This window comes from Dysidea avara, chromosome 3, assembly GCF_963678975.1.
Source record: "Dysidea avara chromosome 3, odDysAvar1.4, whole genome shotgun sequence".
In the NCBI taxonomy this organism is placed as follows: domain Eukaryota; kingdom Metazoa; phylum Porifera; class Demospongiae; order Dictyoceratida; family Dysideidae; genus Dysidea; species Dysidea avara.
The window spans coordinates 2,240,423-2,264,812 of NC_089274.1; the positions used below are offsets into that span (position 1 = coordinate 2,240,423).

The 24,390-nt window shown below is 38.0% G+C and overlaps 2 protein-coding genes across 2 annotated transcripts; one reads left to right on the plus strand and one right to left on the minus strand.

Annotated features, from left to right (window-relative positions):
- Positions 1-445: 445 nt before the first annotated feature.
- LOC136248843 (vacuolar-sorting protein SNF8-like) lies at positions 446-12,290 on the minus strand. The gene is made up of 8 exons (XM_066040659.1): positions 12,173-12,290; positions 12,066-12,116; positions 11,880-12,018; positions 11,781-11,833; positions 8,301-8,352; positions 7,872-7,944; positions 5,835-6,051; positions 446-645 (listed from the first exon to the last, which is right to left on the minus strand). Exons 1-8 carry the CDS (start codon positions 12,230-12,232, stop codon positions 538-540), a joined length of 753 nt encoding a protein of 250 aa, XP_065896731.1. The 5' UTR covers positions 12,233-12,290; the 3' UTR covers positions 446-537.
- A 31-nt stretch (positions 12,291-12,321) lies between these two features.
- LOC136248844 (proline rich transmembrane protein 1B-like) lies at positions 12,322-22,979 on the plus strand. Its single transcript, XM_066040660.1, has 4 exons — positions 12,322-12,523; positions 16,561-16,604; positions 22,182-22,316; positions 22,637-22,979. Exons 1-4 carry the CDS (start codon positions 12,421-12,423, stop codon positions 22,823-22,825), a joined length of 471 nt encoding a protein of 156 aa, XP_065896732.1. The 5' UTR covers positions 12,322-12,420; the 3' UTR covers positions 22,826-22,979.
- The last annotated feature ends 1,411 nt before the right edge of the window (positions 22,980-24,390 follow it).

The window sequence follows — 24,390 nt, forward strand, 5'->3', positions numbered from 1 at the left end:
AGAGCGCTCAATCTTTCTCATTCTTATTCACTGTGACATTCCAATATATTATATATAGACACATGCATATACCATAGCTAGATACTACACACTGTGTAGTATCTATGCAATGTATGCATATATATATATATACAGACAGTATAATTACAGTAGCATGTAGAGATATTTCCCCAGATGTCATCCATACAGCTATTCTTGAGCTTACCTAGAAAATTGTTATTTTTATTGACTGAAATGCCATTAAATTCAACCTTTTAGTATCTATTTTCAAAATATTTCCCTGGGGGGGGAGGGCATGCCCCCAGAGCCCCCTAGTTTCAGCATGCTTCGCTGCCTCGCACATCTTAATATAATCTGCATCGTGCCGTATAAAAAGGTCCACTTTTCTTCTAAAAGAACCTACCCAGATAGAAGTCTGGCTACAGCCCTGCTCTTCTGCACTGAATATGATTGATGTGTGACTGTTGATGTGTAATTGTGCTTCAATTCTGTACCAGTATAATAGAAAATTATATTTATTGCGTGTGTGCAAGTGTGTTAAGTTTTCCTGTTTGATGGTAAAGTGAACAGTCCTGGAAACCAGTAGAGTGGCTCTTCTCCATTTTGTGTGTCCAACCATGCCATCCCTTCTGCTATCATGTGATCCTAGAAATGGGAAACATGTTAAGACATGATAGGCTTACACTTTATCCTATAAGGAGACCTACTATAACTACAAGTACACAGAAAAATTGGAATTTTCAACTAGAGTAGAGACCATAGCACATTGATAAAAAGTACTGAAAAAGCTGGAGTAGTGCACGATATTAATTCACAGTAAAAATATAAGAAGTGTTATATTCCTACTGTGCTCAAGATACCATAATGGAAATGCACAGTAGGGATATAACACTTCTTATAGTTTTACTGTGAATTAATATCGTGCACTACTCCAGCTTGTTTCAGTACATTTTGTTGATGTGCTATGGTCCCTACTCTAGTTGAAAATTCCAAATTTTTTTGTGTACTTGTTTGTTAACTTTTTTTGTAAATAATTATTATGACTGGTGAACCCACGCATACCACATCTGAAATGGCGCTGCGTGCACCAGCTATATCAATTATCATCTGAAAAGTGAAGTATCCATTACACTTTGTTGTCAGCTATGTTCAACCCGTTACACAGCATTTCGGATCAAAAACTGTTCAAAAAACACCTCTGCAATCAAAATAGCCACTACAGACGATTTCTGTTACAAAGGGAAGCCATCACGTGCTACCACCAAATCAACACTTTTCGTTGTCAGCAAAGATGAATGGGACACTGGTAAGTCCATGAAGAATGCATTGTACATACTGCGGTATGCCAAAAGGCACCAGTCGGGCTGAAGCGACGTCGAACAGTGAAAAAATCAAGCCCGTGGCCTTAACCTTTATCAAGTTACGCTTGTCTGAAGTCACCAGGCAGTCAGTCAGTCAGTAGAAAATTCCGTTAAATAATTTTTTTTAAAAATTCTGTAGCAACTTGTTGAAAGCATTTCGGGTCGATCTGAAAGCTTGTTTGGGCTTAGTTTTACCCAACCAATACTGACTCATTGTCGTCAGGGAAAATTGAGGTTGTTTTTTGGGTGATTTTATTTTGTGGGCCACGCCTACTTCTTTGTGGTCCCTACTATACACTACTATCATAGTGTATGATACAGTATACATTAACTAGAACCCAAGATTTTAGACCTTTGTTTGGAGAAGTGCATGAAATTTATTTAACAAACACAACTCAATCACTCTAATATAACATACACTACCATAACGTCGTTAAATGATGCGTTGCCAGCGCTACCAGTGCAGGTATGCACAATAAACATGATAAGGGTCTAAGTAACTTAGACACCTCCAAAATCCACCAAATAGGGTCTAAAATGCATTAATAAACAATTTGAGATACAAGTCTATGGTGTAATACATTTGCAAAATGCAATCTTATTACATTCCATAGTCATATCACAATAATCACTATTACACTATATAACTGTTAGACTTTCTTGCTCAGGCATCACAACACAGAGCCTTTAAGTCACTAAATTCCTTAGAACCCTGTGTTTCAAAGTCTTAGACTACACAACTTACAATATTGAATTTCTTGTTGAAGTCTAATGTATCATCACTATTTATTAAGGCTGCACAGATACCAAATTATACAACACATCTAACCTGATATGTTTTCTGATGAACTGATATTACAGTCACAGCTGATACCTCAAAAGTGTAATCGACATCCCTTATTGGGACACAGGTATTAACATACAATCACTATAAGTGGCTAACCATACATGGCAGTGTACCCTCCAACTCATAGTGTGTTCAGATAATGGAAAAGTTCAGATAAACGAAGCCCATACATAATTTATATACAGAGCTCCAGTTAAAATACTTTATAGAACCAGGAGCTTATGAGCCGCCGAAGGCGGTGAAGGAGCACGAAACTCGGTGCCATCACAATCCAAATTACGTCACATCAATTGGATACAACACGCGTGAATATTATGTAATTGGCATGCATAATTCCACGTGCAGTAATGAACGCCCCAGCTGCCGTAGTTGAGGTGGAAGTGAAGACCAGTTCGCCACCGTCCAAAAAGAGGAAGACCCAGCTGAAGAAAAGAAAGGCTAGGCTAAGCTTCACTGTCACCATGGGTCACTGCCAGTCGCCTCCCTGTACTTCTTCTGTGACGCTTTTGTGTTCCCTCATTGTCGAAGCGTACATGCTTTGGTGACGGTTCAGTCATGTACTTAGGCCTCCTCGACAATGAACACGACCCACTATGGTTGAGCTCGGGATACTACCGCCCCTTGATATTTCGTCACGCGCAATTCCGTATACAGCTTCCAATAACAAGATTTTAGTTTCCTTATAAGGAAACTAATCGGCAAACAATTTGGATTGTGATGGCACCCGGCAGGCAGCATAAAAGTTTCATGTTCCTTTGCCACCTTCAGCGGCTCATAAGCTCCTGATAGAACATACTCTTTAGGCAAAATACTCTAATAGAACAGTCACTCCCACAGTTAGCATAACAGAACATTTGATATTCGATGGCTGGAAAATGGAGGGACCACTGCACTACAATACTCTATATTAATAATCTATATTAAGGATCATAAAGATTTGGGTTTTTTCTGGCCAAAGTATCAGTGTAAATCCAGTCTCACAATACCTTCATGGCACCTTAGCAGTATTAGTTAGGTATAACCAAGCCCAAAAGTACTTTTAATATGACCCAAAACACTTCCAATAAGTTGGTACAAAATTTTATAATTTCTTTTTAGTGGAATTTTCTACTGACTGACTGACTATCTGACTGACTGACTGACTGATTTACCAGACAAACGTAACAGTTATGGCTATGGGCTTAATTTTTTTCATTGATAGTCAACCCAACAGGTGCCTTTTGGCATACCGCAAGTACATGCACTATGGACTTACCCATTTTCTTTGCTGACAGCTCAAGATGTCAATTCATGGTAGCGTGTAGTGAGCTACATTTGTAATGGGAATTGTCCGTATCTTCCATAGTGACTATAGATTGATTGCAGTGGTGCTTGTTCTTTGTTTGTAACACTGTGTAGTGGGCTGAACATAACTGAAAATGAAGCATAATGGCCACTACACTTTCAAATTAGGGTGTGCATTCAGATGATAACACTAAGTCTGGCACCATTCTTTGTGATATACATGAGTTCACCGGTCATAACATAAAGTAAACAAACTAGTATAAGGAAAAAGTAGGCTCGAAGAGAGATAGTCGTGAAACAAGGAAGGTTGCCTACACCTGCATATCCCTAATTCAATCATGCGAGTATAAACTGAAGCAGGAATTCAATGTCTACTAAGTGAAAACAATGGGACCTACCTCAATCTGTTTATCTTGAACTTGCAAATCAATTTGTTAGTATATTTCCCTGTGCGCACAAAGAAGATGGTCATTTCAACAAAGAAATGATGATGGTAAACTTTATCTTTACTGCATCGTACATAAGTATCCACAACTCATATTCCATGAACAGGAATTCATATGTTTCACTACATACCAAAACGATTACAATGTGCATAAATGTTACCCAGTTCACTTCAATAATTCTATAGCAAAACATATTGCACTTTGCGTGGGAGGATCAAAGCGATGCCGCGTATCATATTCTCCATACAGTACTAATCAACTGCATAACTGTACTGTATGAGTCATACAGTACAGTTACGCAGCTAATTGGGCAAATACAGTACAGATATGCGGAGAATTTGTTTAAGGAATGTTGTGTAAACAACACACTGTAAATCGCTAAAACCAGCCAAACTAATCCTATGAGTTCGTTCTACGGCTAGGAATAGATTGTATAAACACTTACTGATCGTCTGATCACGAAGCTTTTAAACACGACTCCACTAAGACAGCACAATTGATCACGTGCGTGACATTGTAAATCGCTAAAACTAGCCAAATTAATCCTATTAGTTTGTTCTACGACTAGAAATAGATTATATGAACACTTACTGATATCCTTATCACCGAAAATTGCAGCGGTTTGAGTACTAGAGAAAATCACTTCGAGCCAGACGCGACCAGGAAGTACAATATAACACTTAAAGCACCGTCTTGCTTGTGTGTATGAAAAATACAGTACTCAGGGGGCAAATACAGCACTCGGCTTCGCCTCATGCTGTATTAGCCTCTCGACTCGTACTGTATTTTCCGTACACACATGTAGCGGTACTTTAACTCTAACAGAATGTTGTAAAAATGGCAGGTTTTTGCTTAGCCGGTCACATATTATGAAGTACAGTAGTTTTATTAACAATGTCATAAAATACACTTTACCTATGATCTACACTGCACACATGGTCAGGTCATGAAATACACCTTAGCTATGTTTGGGACCTACGTACTTGACATGGGCACAATGATAAGGTGGCCATATTAACAAGGTCAAGAATCATATAAAGTACACCTTAGCTATGTTTGGGACCTACTTGACATGGTCACTATAATGAGGCATATATCAAAGTGAAAAAAATTATTATACATACCGCCAAACCTTTCTTCTTCATACAGCAGGAAAATTGCAATGGCTTTATTGAAACTGAAAAATATTGTGTGCTCTTCAGATGACGCAAGGGTTCCTTCCCATGCTTGATCCTACCTAACAAAACACTACACCAGAAATAAATTAGTTTGTTAATTGCTGGGTTGCTCTGAGCCAAAAAATTTGGTCAATTTTCAACAAGAGCAGCTCCATACCAAATCCACTGATTTCATCTGCTGTGGGTTTTAACGTACAGACGTGGAATATATATGCCAAGTATGGGGAGGAACTAAGAGAGTGCACAATATTTCCATACAAAAAGTACAATTCCTGTCAGTTGAAGAAAGCTAATGTAAGTTTGGTGGCACTATACTACTGTATCACCTACAGGTTGAAATAGTCAGGGAGTAATTTGATTAATAGTGATGTTTTTGATTGCAGACCTGGTAACAAAGGTGGCTGCTAAGTGTACATCAAACAAATTAAAAAGTGAAGAATTGTGTTACAGACTGACAGAAAATTAAACCTTTTAACAGCTATAAAACCATTGCCAGCTCAAGCACAGAGCATATATGTACATACTGTATATTCCTACCAACGTGATTACATGTCCCCACAACATGATTGTATGGTGGTATGGTCATACTATAGAAATAGCAGTGATCTTAATTTGGCACTTCCAGTTGAATTTTTTTGATGCCAATATACCACATACTGTACATGGACAGTATTACGGTCCAGTTGGTAATACACTGTATTGCACTGGAACAACTCACCAAAACTTTCTTTGCTCTCACTTCAGTCCACCCATAATCACTGACCATTGTGGCAACACTGACATGAGATGTCTTCTCTGCTTTCTGAAGAACAATGGAGTGGTCGAGGCTTAGTTCTCCCGGTACTGACTGCACCAGACGATGCTTGCCAACAGGAATAATGGCAAACCCGTTGCCAAGTAGTTTGAGTTTCTTGATGGCCCTAGCAATATCATCACTAGAAGGGGAATATTGACAAACGAGTAATTTTCACAGTTGGAAGAAACCTGTACTACCACATGTAATACTCAATAACTTTGCCTGACATGCTGTAGGACTGGAACACAAATTACAGAGCAGATACTAAGAGACAAGTAGAGTAATTTTCAAGCATGGAATGGGTGCTTAACACTTATTGATGCTGGCCTTTAGCCATAGCAAGTCACACTTCAGGTAACCTTATCATCAAAATGATTTACATAGGAACTTCAGTTACTCCTGGGAGCCATCTAGTGTCCAGATAGTTGATGTCCATAAAATCACCAATGTACATGTATCTAACCCTTTAGCAAATTATTACTGTATTTCCAAGGGCATAGGCAGGGGGGGTTCGGATGGTTCGGACGAACTCCCCTTTCAGAGGCAGAATTTAAAAATAATAAAAATTACACCAAATCTTACAGCCCTGGAGCTCTCCAGTAGATACTTGCCCACTGGCGCTCCTCTGTACTACTCTTGAGGGTCACATATTAATGCTGAAAAGCTTATCTATTGAATCACGTGATCAATTTCACACATGACGCATGGTTGAAATGGCACAAGTGAAATGGCGAAGGACTGTTCAGTGGTCGGTTGAGACATATTACAAGACAGCAGCTGCTAAACTTGAGTGGTCGTGTTATACACGCATGTGTCAGGTTAGCACAAACTGTGTGAATTGTTGATGTATATTTATCTGATGAATGGTTTGTTTATTTGTTACATGTTGTGGGCACGTGATGTCTCGAACATACTGGAGTACAAGCCAAGTTTGAAGTTATTGACCATCCACAGGAGGACCGGCCGGGAATAACGTATAGCTGGAAAAAAGTATTGCCAACTAAGAGACTAAGGCTTCCGTGTGCTAGGAAATTGAAGTTGGCTGTCAGTATGCTGTCCGGAAGTGAAGATTAGTTAGTTTTACAATAGGTTTATAGTTTCTATAAGCTGCATAAGCAGCAGTGTGTAGGTTTAGCTAGTTAGATGCACAAACAGCACCTTTTAATGCTACTGCCTAAGGGCACATTTTGTGTATCCGTCATTTTCGTTCAAATATGCATGGTTTAGGGGAAGCACCCAGGCCTTCCCCTTAAGACATTCAACTTTATATCTGAACCCCCTTCAAAAAAATCCTGGCTACACCCCTGATTTTCTCATATTAAATCCGGAACTTTTATTTCCTTCCCAGCATTTTGACCCAGCCTGTAAACAAATGGGGACTTAAAACTAGGATAGATCCAAGAGACACCTGATGTTTAATTGAATTAAAGTGTCATCCATTGTAGCGGTAAATATAAAGAACCTTTGTACAGTGCTGTTTTTACTATATAAGTAAGTGTAGTCAAGGTGTAAAACAGTTGGATGATACATATCTGGATACACATGGACTCATACAGACCACTCACTACAATGACTCATAGAACCTTTATCACTTAGATGGTTCTAGGGTATGAAGAAAGAGCAGCCACAGCAAGGAAACGACTCACCGGAGCTATATTTCAAACCAGTCGTTTGTTTTCCCAATATGTGTTGTAGTGCTATAACCCACTACTGGCTTATAACTGAGACTGGTGTTTATTTGAATGCAGCTTTATATAAGGAAACATGGTACACATTTCAACTACTCTAATAGAACACACACTGCTCTAATAAAATAATAAATTTTGGAATTTGTTTGAAAGAAAGCTCAGATGACTGGTGTTTGAACACCTGAGATTCCACTGTGGTCTAGCTACAGTAATATTTCTCTCTCTCCCACAAAAGCATCTATGATGGTTACCAACTGTACATAATACTTACTCTGATACTTCTTGTTTTGATTTCCCTCTGGTAGCCATTAGCCTTTGCTTCAGCTCATCAAATCCCATCAACCCTGAAAACAAAATCATTTGTGACATAGTTGGTGATTCAAAGTCAAGCTATTTAGTACCAGCTTGTTCGTCAAGAAACCAAACTTATAGCACATGGCAACACTTAATGTTTTAGGAAGTAGTCACAAGTGTAGAACATATCTTCTGTGTGATAAATCAAAAATATTGCTACTTCTGGTAACAATGATCTGGCATGAAAAACCGGATGATTCCAACCCCAGGTACTTTTTCTGTATATGTATGCTGATAACAGATAGGAAATTGGAAATACCCTTGTTGTTGTACATCAGATTAGAAAAATGCATAAGAAAACATCTATTTGAGCTGCAGTACTTAATTCACTAGGTACTCCACTAACCTCCAGTTCTTTCTTTAGCAGCCAAACATATTTCAATAATCTTCACACCAAGCTAAAGGAAACAGCAATATGAAATAATAGTTTAACGCATAATTAAAAAAACAACAAAAAAAAACGATGTAAAACAATTTACAATGTATCAGATGTTTGTAGGATCAGGGATCAGCTATTCTCAATGGTCAGCATACGATGTAAATGTTCATTACATTAACCACTTGTGGTCAAAGCCCATGAAGCATTAAAATTCACCACTATTGCACTTGTCCACTTGTTTCCAATACTAGCTTCTGACAGAGATGGATAAGATGGATAGACAATGTTTTTTTTGTTTGTTTTTTGTTTTTTTTGTCATAGACAGTAAGGGTCACACAGAAGGCATAGCCTACAAATGTGCTCCCTGTACATTGACATGCATACAGATATAGTTATAAACAGCCATAAAACTATGGTTACTGAAAACACAACAACAAGTAACACTAGCTAACTACAAAAACAAAACAGACAAAACAATTGACAGGGACAACAGGACAGTTGAACAAAAGTGACAGAGCTCTAACCAACCAGAACAGATCTAGATTTAAGTAGTCTGTTGGTATAATTCCAGAGGAAAGGAGCAAAAAGGAATATGTATATGTTAAAGCATAGCCTTGCTCGTGCTATATGAAAAATAAAGTACGAGGCGTGTGGCCGAGATGCTAATAAAGCACTCGGCGAATGATTTATGGAACTTTCTAGTCGTGTAGCTTCACCATACACTAGGACTCGTAATTAACAAGCGTTGCACGAACTATTAGCAGCCTGAACGCACACAAACTAGTTTAACAAAGTAACTCACACGTATTTCACCATAGTTTGGCATAGTAGACGTTCATCGCGTCTTTTGGCAGGTTTTGCTCACAACCCACAATCGATTCTATTGCGAGTCACATGGTGAAGTATTTCCGTGATATCTCCAGGACTTGTCCGTTTACATTAACAAACGTAACAGCAACGTTACCTTCTCCCACCCATCATCGAAGCATTTAGGTATGTCTATAAAAGCAATCCAGTGGTGGAACTCGTATTGGCTGGGGTGATTGATCACTCAGCGCGGCGAGGCTATCAGCCTTCACCGGCTTGGGTGATTAGTCGTACTGGCGCGAGCCCCATAGGCTATTAGCCTACACTAAGGCACGTGGGCAACTGTGCTTTATTGCCCACAAAGAGTGCTTTATTGCACCGCAAAGAGTGTTTTATTCGTTCAATAAAGCAGTCTTTGCGGTGCAATAAAGCACTCTTTGTGGTCGATGAAGCAGTTGGCCGGCTGAGAGTGTACTTTATGAAATTTAAAGTACACTTTTTCCTTTGATCTCGCCCACGCAAAGTTCTATAACAGTACTTAATGATATACAATATGTGACATATAGAACAAGTATAAGGAAAAAATAGGAATTTTAAATTAGAGTAGGGACAGTATATAGTGCTGCAATAAAATGTACTGAAACAAGCTGGATCGGAGTCGTACGTAATGTCCAAATACTGTAAAACAATAAGAAGGGAATATCCCTACTGTGCTACACTCAATGCACAGTAGGGATATTCACTTTTTATTGTTTTACAGTATTTGGACATTACGTACTACTCCGATTCAACTTGTTTCAGTACTTTTATTGCAGCACTATACACTGTCCCTACTCTAATTTAAAATTCCTAATTTTTTCTTATACTTGTTTGTGAATTTTTTTTGCAAGCTTATGACCACTAAATAGCCTGCTTTTCACAAAACCAGTCACTAAATGAGTTAATCACAGCATTATTATACTAGATCATGACTCATACAATAACAACTGATCAGTGGGCGAGGCTCTACATAAGCCTGCAGACAACAATGGACGTGGGTTCGTGCATACCTACAGACTGATTAATGGGTGTGGCTACCATATGTCTACAGGCATTAATTTACATAAGTGGGCGTGGCTCACGAAAGAAGCAGCGCCACAGTGACATGTAGTAACACGTCCACATTTAATTTAGCACGTGGGGTCAGACCTGAATAATCTGTAAAGTGGGACCTGGATGACCCGATTCGGTTTAACATTGTTACTAAATAAACTATATTTATTGACTTACACATTGCTATATAGTTCACGAGTTGCTCTCTCTGATCAATATCAACAGTGAGTCACGTACGCGTGTGTTCAAATAGTTGGTGCAACCAGCGACCACATGTATTCAAATAGTTTGATGCAATATACACTGGTAGATGGAAGCGTACTGCAGTCTATTAACACTCAGCGGTAGAACCTTGACTGATGGCCATGGTAAAGAAGGATAAAAGGTAAGACAATAGCGCAAGCATTGTAATTGTATGCTTATCAATATGTGACCGGATCTGCAAAATCCCGACACAATCGTGCATTTTTCAAATCCCTGTTTATTAAATATTTATATTCTACTTAGCCAAGTGTACCTTATGGCAAAGTTTCAGCCTCACATGCCAATAACTTTAGGAGTTACAGCCCTACAAAATAGCAACAACAGAAATATCGATTTGTACAGCAAATATTGGGAAAATAAATTACAGGCACCTAAAATAACAGTTGTAACATTCCAACGAATTGAGGTATGGAGCTACAATTTTCACTATCATGTTCGCCATGAACAGGGGAATCAATAATTATTGGATAAATTTTTCCTTTACTCACCCTTCTTCACTGCATACAAAGGTGAAATTCGTGAAGAAAAATCAATTGCATACAATCGCTTCGACGTGACGTAAACAAACGCTCAAAACTTCCGTATCCTTGGGTCTACTGCAATGAAACAAAGATTTTCCAACTCCTCTTGAGCAGGCAAATACGATAATACACAGGTTTTTATTGTTAGTCTCTTTCTTCACTAAGAAAGAGGTGTTCAAGAAATTTACAATGTTTTTCAATAATATGCAAGTATTTCACCCAATGTATTCAATGCTTTATACTGCAAATTTAGGCTTGCACAATTGTGTCGGGTTTTCGCAGATCTGGTCACATATACCAAAGGTTTTTTCTTAAGTGAACTAGAAACGTTTCTGTGAAAGAATTAGGGCTGTAGCTGTAGCCAGTTTTCTGCTATGCTTCACTGAAGGCGTCAGGCAGGCAGGCAGTAGAAAATTCCGTTGGATAAATTAAAAAAAAAAATCTGTAGCAACTTGACAGAAACATTTCAAGTCAATCTGAAGACACTTTGGGGCTTGATTTTATCCAACCAATACTGTCATGTCATTGTGAGGAAAAATCGTGGCAGGTTTTTGGGTTATATTATATCACGGATCGCCCCACATCTTCGATGTCCCTACTATACAGTACTATCGTACTGTATGATAAGACAGAGATACATGTGGTTACAACAAGGGTAATCAAGCAAGAATGTTCTTCCATGCCATTGAATCCAGAAATGATGAACTAGTAGTGGCTCAAGCAAATCTATGCCATAAATGTTTTCAACAAGTTTCCTACGTACCTCATAGTAAAAATCTCCAACTCCCAACATCTGTGCCCAAAATCCTTTACTAGCTGCACAAGTACACACGATAACTACTACAGATTCCTACTGACTTACAAGCAAGAGGATCTACTCCAATCCGCGCACACATTTGTTGAAACTGGGCCCTGAATTCTGGTTTACTTCTGATGTCATTCTTATGATCTGCAGCAAACTTTTCCAAATGTTTTTTGAACACTTCCACTTGACTGGTGACCTGTGTACACCGATGCAGTATCAACACAAAGAGTAGATCTGTCTTACATGAGCGAACTTCAAATCTGCAATGGCAGTGCTCTTCTCAGCGAACTTTTGCTGTAAAACAGTAAGAAACCGCACTTTGGTAATTGATACAAAATGTGTGCACTCACTTTAGCAAGTGCCTCTTTCTTAATGGCTCCGATGCCGACGTGTCTTCTCCTTCCTGCCATATTTTGGTCCCTTCTCCGCGCAGTGTCACACAGACTCGCGCATGCTATAATAATTCCTGTTACTAGCGCTCCCCTGCCCGTGATACCACATTATTGGCTCACGCGACCCTGTGGTGAAGTCTGTGGTCTCGGGACAGCTATTATTGAGAGGTTGATTGACAAGTTGACAGCTGACTGGAAGAGTAGAGATGTCAAATTTCACTTACACTGAAATTTCCCCTCCTCCATACAATCCCCAATTCTCGACTTATCAACCAGTACCCCAGTACGGGACCGCCAACCAGCTTCCTTGTGAGTTTGAAATAAGCCTGTGCGCGATAATATGATTTTCACGTGGAATGGTTTTAGTCATTAAATAGCTAACTCCTACTTTGGCCACTGAGCCGGTTACTGGTGTCTAACTCAGTGTTTTGTTTTTGTTTTTTCCCGGGGTGCCTGCACCCCTTGCCACCACCCCCAGCACCAGTGTCATCACATGTGATTCTGTATCTAGAGCTCAGGAGCTATCGCAGTCTCCATCATGAACTATCAATTATCGGGAAGTATGATTTTCGAACAGCTGCCACTCACTTCATGGAAATCTAACAGCCTAGGTTATTATACCACAAAGAACCCTAGTAGCTACCACCAAGCAACAATTAGCTATTCTCCAATAATTAAGTATGTAGGATTAATAACGTGAGAGCTGCAGCTAATTGTATGCTTGCTCTGATAAATGCAATGTTCAAACCATAGATAGTATACCACAGACTATCTATGTTCAAACAAAAGTATCCATTTTCGAACATTGCATTTTACTACCAGAAAACAATGCCCATTTTTTTTTTTTCAAATTTTGATATAATATACCTGTGTTCATTAGCTATCAATGACCAAAAATCGTTTCGATATCTTTAGCATAGAGGAAGTACGAACCTTACAATTTCAGCAGGTATTCAGGTGACTTCCATATTTTATTAACCATGCCCACCAGTAGATTTTATGCTTCTGCAAGAAATGCACCAGGTCATAGATTCTTTACACCTGTGCATAAGTACAGAAACTCAAACAAGTACCTTGCACGTGTAGAAGTGTACTGTAAAGTTGATATATAGGATATTTTCATTGGTGTATTGTATTTTTAGCTCCTAGCTATAGCTACATGAAGGAGATGCATGAAAAGTGAAAAAAAAAATGAAGTAACGAGAAGCAACCTCCTGACCATCCATGTTAGTCTAGGCGACCCCAGCACAAATACCACCCTAAAAATTAAAGGGCGTTCCTTTTTCTACCCTATATGGGCACATAAATTAGCACAATGTCAACATTAGCATACTTTTGTACACGCTCTTCATTTTGCAGGCCACCTAGACTACCATATAGGGATCAGGAGGTTGCTTCTCGTTACTTCATTTTCACACATGTAGGAGCTAAAAATACAGTACTCCGGGTTCACCAAGACTGAATTAGGATTAAATGTTAACTAGTATATCTGCAGGTGTAGCCGACCTCCCTTGTTTCCCTACTTTTTTTTTCTATGATCCCCAATCAAACTCAAAATTTCTAATTTTTCCTTAACTTGTTTATACATAAAAGTCAGTCATTGTTACAATTCATATAGCTGGCTAGCTAACTGTCAATTGTTGGGAAATATGATTTTCATACAGCTGTCACTCACTTCATGGAAATCTAACAGCTTAGATTATTGTACCACAAAATAGCCTACATTAAGCAGCAATTATCCTCAAATAATCAGGTATGTAGGATTAGTAGTGTGAGAGCTGCTGCAGCAGTTAATTGTATGCTTGCTCTGATAAATGCACCATGAATACAAAACTATCCATTTTCAATCATCACATTTTTACTACCAAAAAAACAATGCCCAATTTTTTTGCAATTTTAATATAATATGCCTGTGTTCATTAGCTATCAAATAGTTTCAATATCTAGCATAGAGAGAGTACGAACCTTACTATTTTTGGCAGCAGGTATTTTCGGACGCCTTCTGTATTTCATTTAGCCATGCCCACCAGTAGATTTTATGCTTCTGCAAGAAATGCACCAGTGCTAAAACACAGAAACTCATAAACTACATGTGTACGACTGTACCGTGAAGTTGATATCAAGGATATTTTTTTCATTGCCCAAGGTGTCAATTCGCGGTAGCACAATGCATGGCTTCCCTACAGTATGTTTGTGAACGGGGATCGTCCGTATTTTCCATACTGATTGCAGAGACGATTCTAACACTGTTCTTCGTTTGTAACGCTGTGTAATGGGTTAAACATAGCTGAAAGCAAAGCGTAATGACTGCTGAACTTTTGAGCCAGTGATTGATAGTTGGGGGCGAGCAAATCATCATATTTTCATGGTGACTGGATTGTTGCAGAGGCATTTCTTCTACTGTTTTTTGTCTGTAATACTGTGTAACAGGCTGAAAATAGCTCAAAGAATGGCCACTGCACTTTCAAAGCATGGCTGGGGCACGCGTTGATGCGGTATGCGTTGGTCAGCAAAAAGAAATGGGACACAAAGGAGGACAAAGGTGAGTCCATGATGCATGCATTGTACGTACTGCGGTATGCCAAAAGGCACTTTTCGGGACGAAGCAAAGTCGAACAGTGAAAAAATCAAGCCCATAGCCTTATCTGTTATTGAGTTAAAATTCTTTTAAATTTTAATAAATTTTAATTTTAATAAATTTTGTAATAATTTAATAAATTTTAAAATTCCATTGAATAATTTTTAAAATTTTTGTAACAATTTATTGGAAGCCTTTAGGATCATAATGAAGGAACTTTTGGGCTTGGTTATACCTAACCAATACTGCCACGGTGCCAGGATGGAGTTGTGAAGCTGGTTTTTGGGTGATTTGTTTGGCTAGGAAAACCAAATCTCCATGATCCCTAATAATTATACAGTACTACCGTACTGTATGATATATAGCTATAGGTATGCTGCCTTATGTATGGATTAAATTTTGTCATGACAACATTGCATGGATCAACATATGGGCTACTTTTACTTACAGTGGGACTCCTCTGTTCCTGTCGCCTTGGTAACAGTTAGAGATAGAGATGTACCGATCTAGTATTGGATCGGTACCAATCTCGACAATTTGAGCAAAATCAGTAGAACTGATTTTCTGTTAAAGCCACCGATTGATCTTTCTAATCACCATTTCTTCAAACATACTAGACTTCTATCATTTCTCTGCTTCATTTACGAAATAAGCTAAGTATAGTGCCATTTCTTCTCAGTGAAACTACAAGAAGCCATATAAATACACTCGAGTTAGCTGTTTTAATTACTAAACTAACTTACCCTTGAGCTTACCAGAGATCCTTGGCAGAAAACAATGAATAGTGCTACACCATATCAAATAGGCTAAACTATTAGAATCTCTGCTACAACAGCCTACAAACCATTCCAGGCAAGTCTTGGTAGGAGCATGCATTAAAATATTTGTGGGTGCTGTCACTGCTGATTGTCTTGGTGGTGTCATTGAGGTCACACCACCATTGGTATTGACTCCAGTAACAATGCTGTGATCGTTATTCAACTAACAATTGACCTAAAGCAATCAACTAACAACAAATGCTATAAGAACTACCTGTACAAGATCAGTAGATCGGTAACAAATTTCCTAGATTGGATCAGTATCGGTAAAGCTCAGAAAAGTTGAATCAGTACATCTCTAGTAACAGTCCTTAGTAGAGAGGCATAGCTACTTCTAAGTGTATGTACATTAATACAGATGGAATCATTGATAAAAGTGTCCTGATTATCTATAAGGTTTCCACATATGAAACAAGCTATGTGTTTTACCGCTTTTAATACTTTGAATATCCGATTTCTACACAACTACATGGTCTTTTGGATATTACTTGTAATCAAAGACTAGTGGTATCAAGAGTTCTCCACTATTTAATAATTGTTAGCTCTTGGTGATACTAATGATGTGCATGCTATAATAATAAGTTACAGTACAGCCACATTTTCTTGGTGGAAACCATGTAGGGCATAACAAATAGTTTAGGAGTGGCCAGGCCAGGCTGTCTGTTGCCATAGGGAAAGGCTGTAGGTTGGAGCACTTATATTTGAGCACACATCATACATCGGTTGTGTTATTTATAATAACATGTATTATGACCTTGACTGCTTATTATATATTGCTGCAGGACATTTACTATAGAAAAACTCATATAATGCATGTAGAATTATTGCATGATTATTGATTTATCACAACTAATACAAAGTCACATATAAGTTACACATATGCTGCATGTTAATATAAGAATATAAACCTTATAAGTCTTGCATGTAATATGGTACAATTATTGTTTTAGATCCTACAGTCTCAGAACCACAAGGAACGCATACCAATATTACAGTAAGTATGTTTGTATCATATATGTCCATAATTGACTTTGTAGTGTCTAGTTTGTCAGCTTATGAATAGGATGGTATTACAGCTAAACTATGTAGAGACATATCTGTGGTAATTAAACTATCGACAGGAAAATATTATAAGATAAGGTGGCGGTCAGCTGTTGTGCAAATGTGCATGGTTAGTTTAGCTACGTATGTATGCATGCCATAGTCACAAAGATACTGTTAATCATGAAATCCTCACAGAACACTATGTTGAACATGCCATTGTAAAATCCACATTGATTATGTAACTCCACATTCTAGACCACTACACCCGCTGAGAAGTTTTTTTCCATAGCAGCTCATCGTAATAGACCAAAATTTTGAATGTTAGTCATGAATAGGTTGGAAAATGTTGCCTTGTATTACCATCATGCTGTGGTTAGGCATTTTAGCTTTTCCAAACTAAGTGCTAGTTTTGTGCATTCTTTAGTGCCAAGATTCATAGCAACATGAACACTGTTAACAATCACTGGTTGGGGACAAATATCACTTCATGTTTGTTTATAAACTTGCCTCAAGAATAGATGAAAAAGTATTCTTCATGTGCAGACATAGTCTCACCAGCCAGCCTGTATTTTTTTCTTTGTGCCTGTATTTTTCTTTGTCATTTGGTCAGAAACCAAATGATAAAAGAAAAAATACAGGCTGGCTGGCAAGACTAGTGTAGGCAGCAGATGGAGATCCATGCCTCCTTGTTGTTAGCTCTGGTACACTACAAGCTCTGTATGGATAAAGAAATACAGTATTACAATTGTGGCCGACCACCTTAATGTCTAGACCTCAATCCTTAATAAGACACAAAAATTACATACCAATAGACTTGTGGGACTATTGTTGTACTCTTATAGATATATTTCCTTATTACACATTGCTACATATTATCCCCACACAGTAGGAATACCTTTGAATGCACACTTCAAAGTTTGGTAATCAGAAGTGTTCACATACCATGCTCAAAGTTGATACTATGCTTGTCTTCTTACATTGATACAAAGACATTTTATCTTGTGTTGTATATACATATTGAGAAGTGGTGTGGTGAGCTTGTATCCATACAGGTGTTTAAGAACCTTAGGAGAGCCTATTGTTTAAATGTACTTTTCATCATTCTTCTGATAAAATTATTTATGTATGGTGGGATAGATTACCAAACAGTTTATAAAAATATTATCATTAATTTCATGTCATTTCACCAGCCACAACACACTGTGTTGAGGTGTTATGATGCAATACTTGTTAACAGATATTATGTGAAGGGATTCCATAACATGTGTTTCTATGGCTAACACTGACTGCACAGCTACACAGTCAGCCCCCAACTTCTGATAGTTTGTTCTGACTGACAGACTATGAAAAATTGTAGATGCTTCTAAAAGTATATGAAGAAGAATCTGCTTAACTCTTTAGCCCCAAATGCCACTATAGTGGCTTTAGTCCTTAAAAACGAAAGTTATTTTGTGAAAAATGCGTATTTTGGCATACAAACTTAGGCTCCTTTTACTCCATGTAGGGACCACCTATTCCTTCATTAAACTACTCATGGATTAAGGATAGATCTACAACATCATATAACTTTACTAACCTTGTATATTCCATCTCTCCTTTGTGACAGGTAGTATCGTCGTAACTATAATTGTCTTAAAAATGGCCAAAAATTCTTTCAAACGTAGATTTGCCTTACATCACGCTCAATCGTGCTACAATGCTCGGATAAAGCTTAGGATAATATCCGTTAACCGCAGAGTAGTGTGGTCCAAACTGTATATTCATAGGATATTCCGTTTACGAGATATATGCATTTGAGCACATGCGTGTAACAAGAGCCACTATAGTGGTGTTCGTGTTTAACAGAACACTTTTTGTTAACTTAGGGGCCAAAGGGATAATTATAATTAATTAATTAAAGTTAAAGTGATGAGCCTAAGAGGTATATTTGCTATGGAGTGGAATGATAATTGTTTGTCCATAATCCTTCTATGGATAGGACAGTATACATATTTTGCAATGGAAATTGTTCATCCTATTACTTTCAATTTTTTCTATTCTTGTATATATACCATATAGCTGGTTATTTTTGAACCAGAAATTTTCATAGGAACAGTAAAATCTGAATTTCGAAGAATGCATATTTCGAAGCACAGGTGGTGGATTTCAAGCAAATAGAAATTCGTGTTGCAAATCACAAACGTACGTAGAGTCTATACATGTGCTCATTAGTTCACCTTACTGATGGAATCAAGGATAGAATAATCCACACTTTTGCACACTGGAAAGAAGACTGAGTTATAAGTGGAGTAGTTAGCAGCCACTGGCTAGGCAATCGGCTTGATCACAGCGTACAGTAGCAGGTGGCATGGATTCCCAACAATGGCCATTCTGGATAGTTTACTGGCTATTGATGTATTAATGATACTGTTCAACCATTATTAATAATACTGAGCTTAAATTTGTAATGAATACACGAGCGAATACACGTTGTTCGATCATGTGAAAGCACATTATTTTTACTTGTGGGAATTTATTTTCAAAGAACAACAGGACTTAGGAATTCATTTTCAAAGAGAAAGGCCTCTGAGAAACATCCAAAAATAACAACCCTTTGAAAATAACCAGCTATATGGTACCTATTCTGAAAGAGCAAAGAGGCTGCTTGACAGTGATGATAGTTTTGGTTTGTAGATGCACATTCCTGTTAATTGTAATAGAAACAATTTTTTTCTAGCCTATATCACTTCCATAAAATGATTTTAGCTATATATGTATATGTGGGTCAACGCAGGAAAAACGATTTTTTCATATCAACAAATTTCATGCATGTTATCTCAGATGCAAAAATTGGCAAACACGGTACAAAGGTGTTTTGCATCTCTATTAACATAAAAATTGTCATAATGGCAAAACTGTTTTTACTGTGAAGTGTAGAAACTCTACTGATCTGGTGAAATAGTAGATGTGCCACTGGTTCCATCTTTTATTCTAAAGTGCATTTGACTAAAATAATCCCACTGATTGTTTGAGTACATGTAATTTATGTGTGCTTGAAACTTTGAGAAGCTAATATATCTTGTGTATATACAAGAGGGCATGTAATTCCAGAAACAGTGAAATTCTAACATGACTGTAATAGTTAGAGGAAGTAGAGTAGGACATGCATTGCGTGCCACATATTATACCATTTGGTATTCACGTAAGTCTCAATAATCACAGTACAAAACCAGCAAAACGTGTGGTTCACTGGGGCTCAGTGGATATTTAGATAGTATTTTGTGTGAGCTTTGAGGAAGTGTACTTTGTATTGAAAGAGCCTTTTAATAAATGTGTAGAACAGCATTTTTTTCCATATTTGCAGCATGAGATCCAAGTGCTCTTACAAAACAAAGTACATAACCTGCAAGAGTTTGTGAATTGTTCTCTAAATATCTAGTGAGCCCGTGTTTTTTTTTGGCTAAGAATATTAAGAGTCACATGAAATAGTGACATATAACACATGCTCTACCTCTTCTGAATACTAACTTATTATAAGCTTGAGGTCTTGACAATATCAAGTCATACCAACACCATGAAGCAACACTATGGCATGGCACAAGAGCAGAAGAATGGCAGTATAGTCTCTGTTTATTTGCTGGAATTGCTTGATCATAATGAAGCAGGTAGTAGGTATGCTATCTTTGCATAACACCTGAAATAGCAGCCCATTCTCAGTTACGTGTAAGAATGATGTAACTAACAATATAAGCCATTCACATCAGACGTCATATTTGAGTGTATGGAGTTAAGTACGTGCTCCTTTGTTCATGGGATCATATAGCTTTTGCTTTAAGATGTTCACAGTATTGACTGTGTTGGTCATTTTTGTTCTAAGGTTATTCATTAAGCCGGAACATGTTTATTTATATAATTGGTGTTAAAAGTAATAACACTATAATAGGATAACTCTGGAGTAGCTACTTTCAATTGGGGTGAGCCTGAGCAAACCCTACTCTGGCACTAGTGGGTAGTTGGAAAAGGTGGATATGGTCAGACACAGACACGGACACGGATATTTTTAAAATATACTTTTACATTTACAAAACAGTTATTTTTCATACCTAACGTTGTTTTTACAGCAGCATTCACTTCCAGACCCAGGCGTCGATTTTGTTATAGCTCCTATATCCATTTATAAGCGTATGTGCGAAGGATAGACTAGCACTCTAAGACCATATAGTGTTGTATACACATGTTCTAGAAATCTAATTCAGCGTCATAGAGATTAAGCTGGCATGTCCCAACTTAATCTTATAAAGTCAGGTCCTTGAAACCCTCAACACTTGGTATAAGCGCCTGCGCCTTATACTAAAAAGTGTAAGATTGTGGATTTGGCCTATTAAGCTAAGTTGCATAGGACATACAAGCTAATCTCTACAATTATATAACTCTGTATTAGACTTTAGAGCATGTGCACAACACTACATGGTCTTTGGCATTCTGTGGAGAGCTGGTCTAGTCCTTCGCATGTGCGCTTGTAAATGGATAAGTGCTATGACAAGATCGACGCCCAGGTCTGGAAGCAAAGACTGCTATAAAAACAACATTTGGTATGAAAAATAACTGTTGTATAAATGTAAAAGTGCTTTTTGAAAATTTCCGTGTCTGTGTCCGCGTCCGACCATATCTGCCTTTTCCAACTACCCAGCACTAGTTGATTCAACTGTGGTACAAGCGTCACATTCTTGAATGTTTACAGTGACTACCACACTATTAGTAGTTGATTTAACTGTGGTACGAGAGCCACATTCCGGAAAATTTACACTAGTAATGCGAGAGGATTGCCCAGCATGTGGCAGTTTTAATGTATGGCAAGCAATGTTGAACATGTGGAAGAGAGAGAAGAAAGGCTGAGAAGAAGGGAGCACAATAGACTCAGAAGGAAAAACAAAGCTAAGGAAGAAAGACAAGCAAAGTTTGTAAAACACAAATAGCTATTGCAACAGTACCATGGCTAATACCTTTGCCTTCAAAATACTGTAACTTGGCTAGGTGAAGAGAATATAATAAACTCAGATATGAAAAAACATGCAGCTGCATTGCAAATGCTGAGAAAGACTATCAGCAGCATTCTTTTATACACAAAACTGAATCCAATGAACAGAGAGAAGCAAGGTGTTTGTAATTCTATGCAAAGAGGACTGTTTGATGGGTGATTTAAGCTTTTTGGATAAAAGCTTTTTGGATGAAAGCTTAGCAACCCACTAAGTGCAAACCCAACTTGTTTACATGTTTCTTGAATTTCTTTTGTGACCTCTTTGTTGACTACATGTAAGGAAAGAATGTTAATATTGCAACCTTATCTATAACTATATATTATAGCAAGAGTACATAATAAAAATAGGGGACATGTTAACTATCATGCTGTATCACTGCTGTGCAGTGTGTGCACATGTGTCAAACTTACACACCATGCTATTAGGCTCGTCCCAATAATGCTGCTTGCATATGTCTAGTTAATAAGCACGTTTTAACTTATCATGTATGTATGTGTCTATCCTTTAAGGTTGTTCAGCAGCCAGTGTGTAGTACTATAATTGTTGCAAATCGCAGACCTGAAAACTACCTTGTATTTTCTATTATCAACTTTCTATTCTGTTGTATATGCTTTGGACTGGCAGCACTGATATATTCACTGCAGGTTAGTGCAACAAACCATCATCAGTATGTCCACCCCTAAATATGTAACCATGGTAATTAGGAATCCACAGCACATGATGTTCTCGTCATCAAGAATGCTGTAGAGTTTAATTTATGGAATTTAATAATCAATATACTTTGAAAGTTTACTTGGGTAACTTCAATATATCATTACTTTTACTTGTTCATCGTTAACACTAGAGATAATCATTTAAACCCTAATGAGTACACTTCATTTGGCCCTGACTGACATTTGGACATCTCACTGATACAAAACTAGTTACGTATGAGATAGTTGTATATATAACTCTTTTGTTACAGGTTGATTCACATTATACTGCTGGGAGGGTTGCACAAGCATGGGCTGCATCAAATGCTGCCAAAAAGTTGAACATTTCTGGATTTATTATTGGAACATTCTTCACCGTCATTGCCACTATTACCATTGTCGTAGTAGTTGTTATTAACGCCAATGAAGATGATGATTATGACTACAACTATGACTACTAAACTAGCCATGAAATAACATTCCATACATGGTACTATTTATCTATTATCTTGTAGCTTTTCTTAACTTTATACTATCCTTGTAGTTGTTCCTTTTAGTGGTGTTTTATATATTTTGCGTATTATTAACCCCCCAATACATGTGTAATAGATATCATTCAGCTTCAACAATATAACAGCTTACAATCAACTGAAGAAGAGAGAGCTGGTGACCAGCTCCAGCCTTTTTATACAATCTCTAAGGTCAAGGTTACACATAACAACAACAAATTAAGAGTTCTCATAACAATTCTAATTGTTCATATCTATTATTTACAGTTCTAATTATCCATATGTATTACATCTCCCCGCTCTTAGATCAGATGTCCCCATCTTTCTGTCTTGGTCTTAGGCGACTTTTCCAGGAGTTGGTTTCCTCATGTGGTAGCACAGTTGGTGATGCTCCCTCCTGTTGTTGGTCTTCAACATCATCATCAATTGAGCTGTCAGGGGTTGAGCCTTGGATTCCCTCAGCTAGGTTAGTAACACCTTCAATATTTTGTGAAATTGGCCTCTTATCACATTTATTTCCACTGCCAGTAATTCTTGTTGGCCAAAACTTATCAGGTAATAATTCAGAGCAATATCTCACCCTGTCATAAGCTACTCTAAATGATTTTGCTTGTGGCCTATCCACCGGACGAACAACCACTCCAGTTTCATCCTGTGCTATTATTCGATAGGGCCCATGAAATGGCCTAGCAAACTTGTAAGACTTACATGCTTTTGCAGCCGGCATGTACACCATCACTCTATCACCAACTTTAAAATTAGGTGGCTTAGATCGCTGATCATTATATAATTTCTGATTTTTCTGGGCTTTCTTAATATTGCTTCTCGCCAATTCCCATGCTTCATCCATCTTAATGGTTATTTCTCCCTTGTAAGTGTCCACATCCACTTCCTGCTTAGAGCCACCGTCCATATCCAATACTGTTGGCAATCTGGGATCCCGCCCATAGAGCAAGTAAAATGGAGACTCTCTCACTGACTCCTGGACACTTGCCCTATAGGCAAACAGAACAAATGGAAGGTGACTATCCCAATCTTTTCCACTCTGCTCCACCTTCTTAGCCAACATACTGGTTAATGTTCTATTGAATCGTTCTGTCAATCCATTAGTCTGTGGATGATACACTGTTGTGTTTAATTTACTTACACCTAGTAACTTGCAAATTTCTGTCATCAGATATGACAGGAATGCAGGGCCCCTATCTGACAACAACTGGCATGGAACACCATGACAGCAAATTATCTCCTGTACAAACAGCTTTGCAATAGTGAGTGCTGTTTGATCCTTGGTTGCAAATACCTCTGGCCATTTTGTAAGATAGTCAGTAAACACAACAGCATAACGATTTCCAACATGTGAAGTAGTGAACTGGATCACATCAACTCCCACTCTATGAAATGGCCCCTCTACAGGTATCGGCGTCAATGGAGGGTGGACAGCCCTACCAGGGTAACGTGTAGCACAGACCAAACAACTCTGACACCATTTGGAAATGTCACTCCTCATTTTAGGCCAC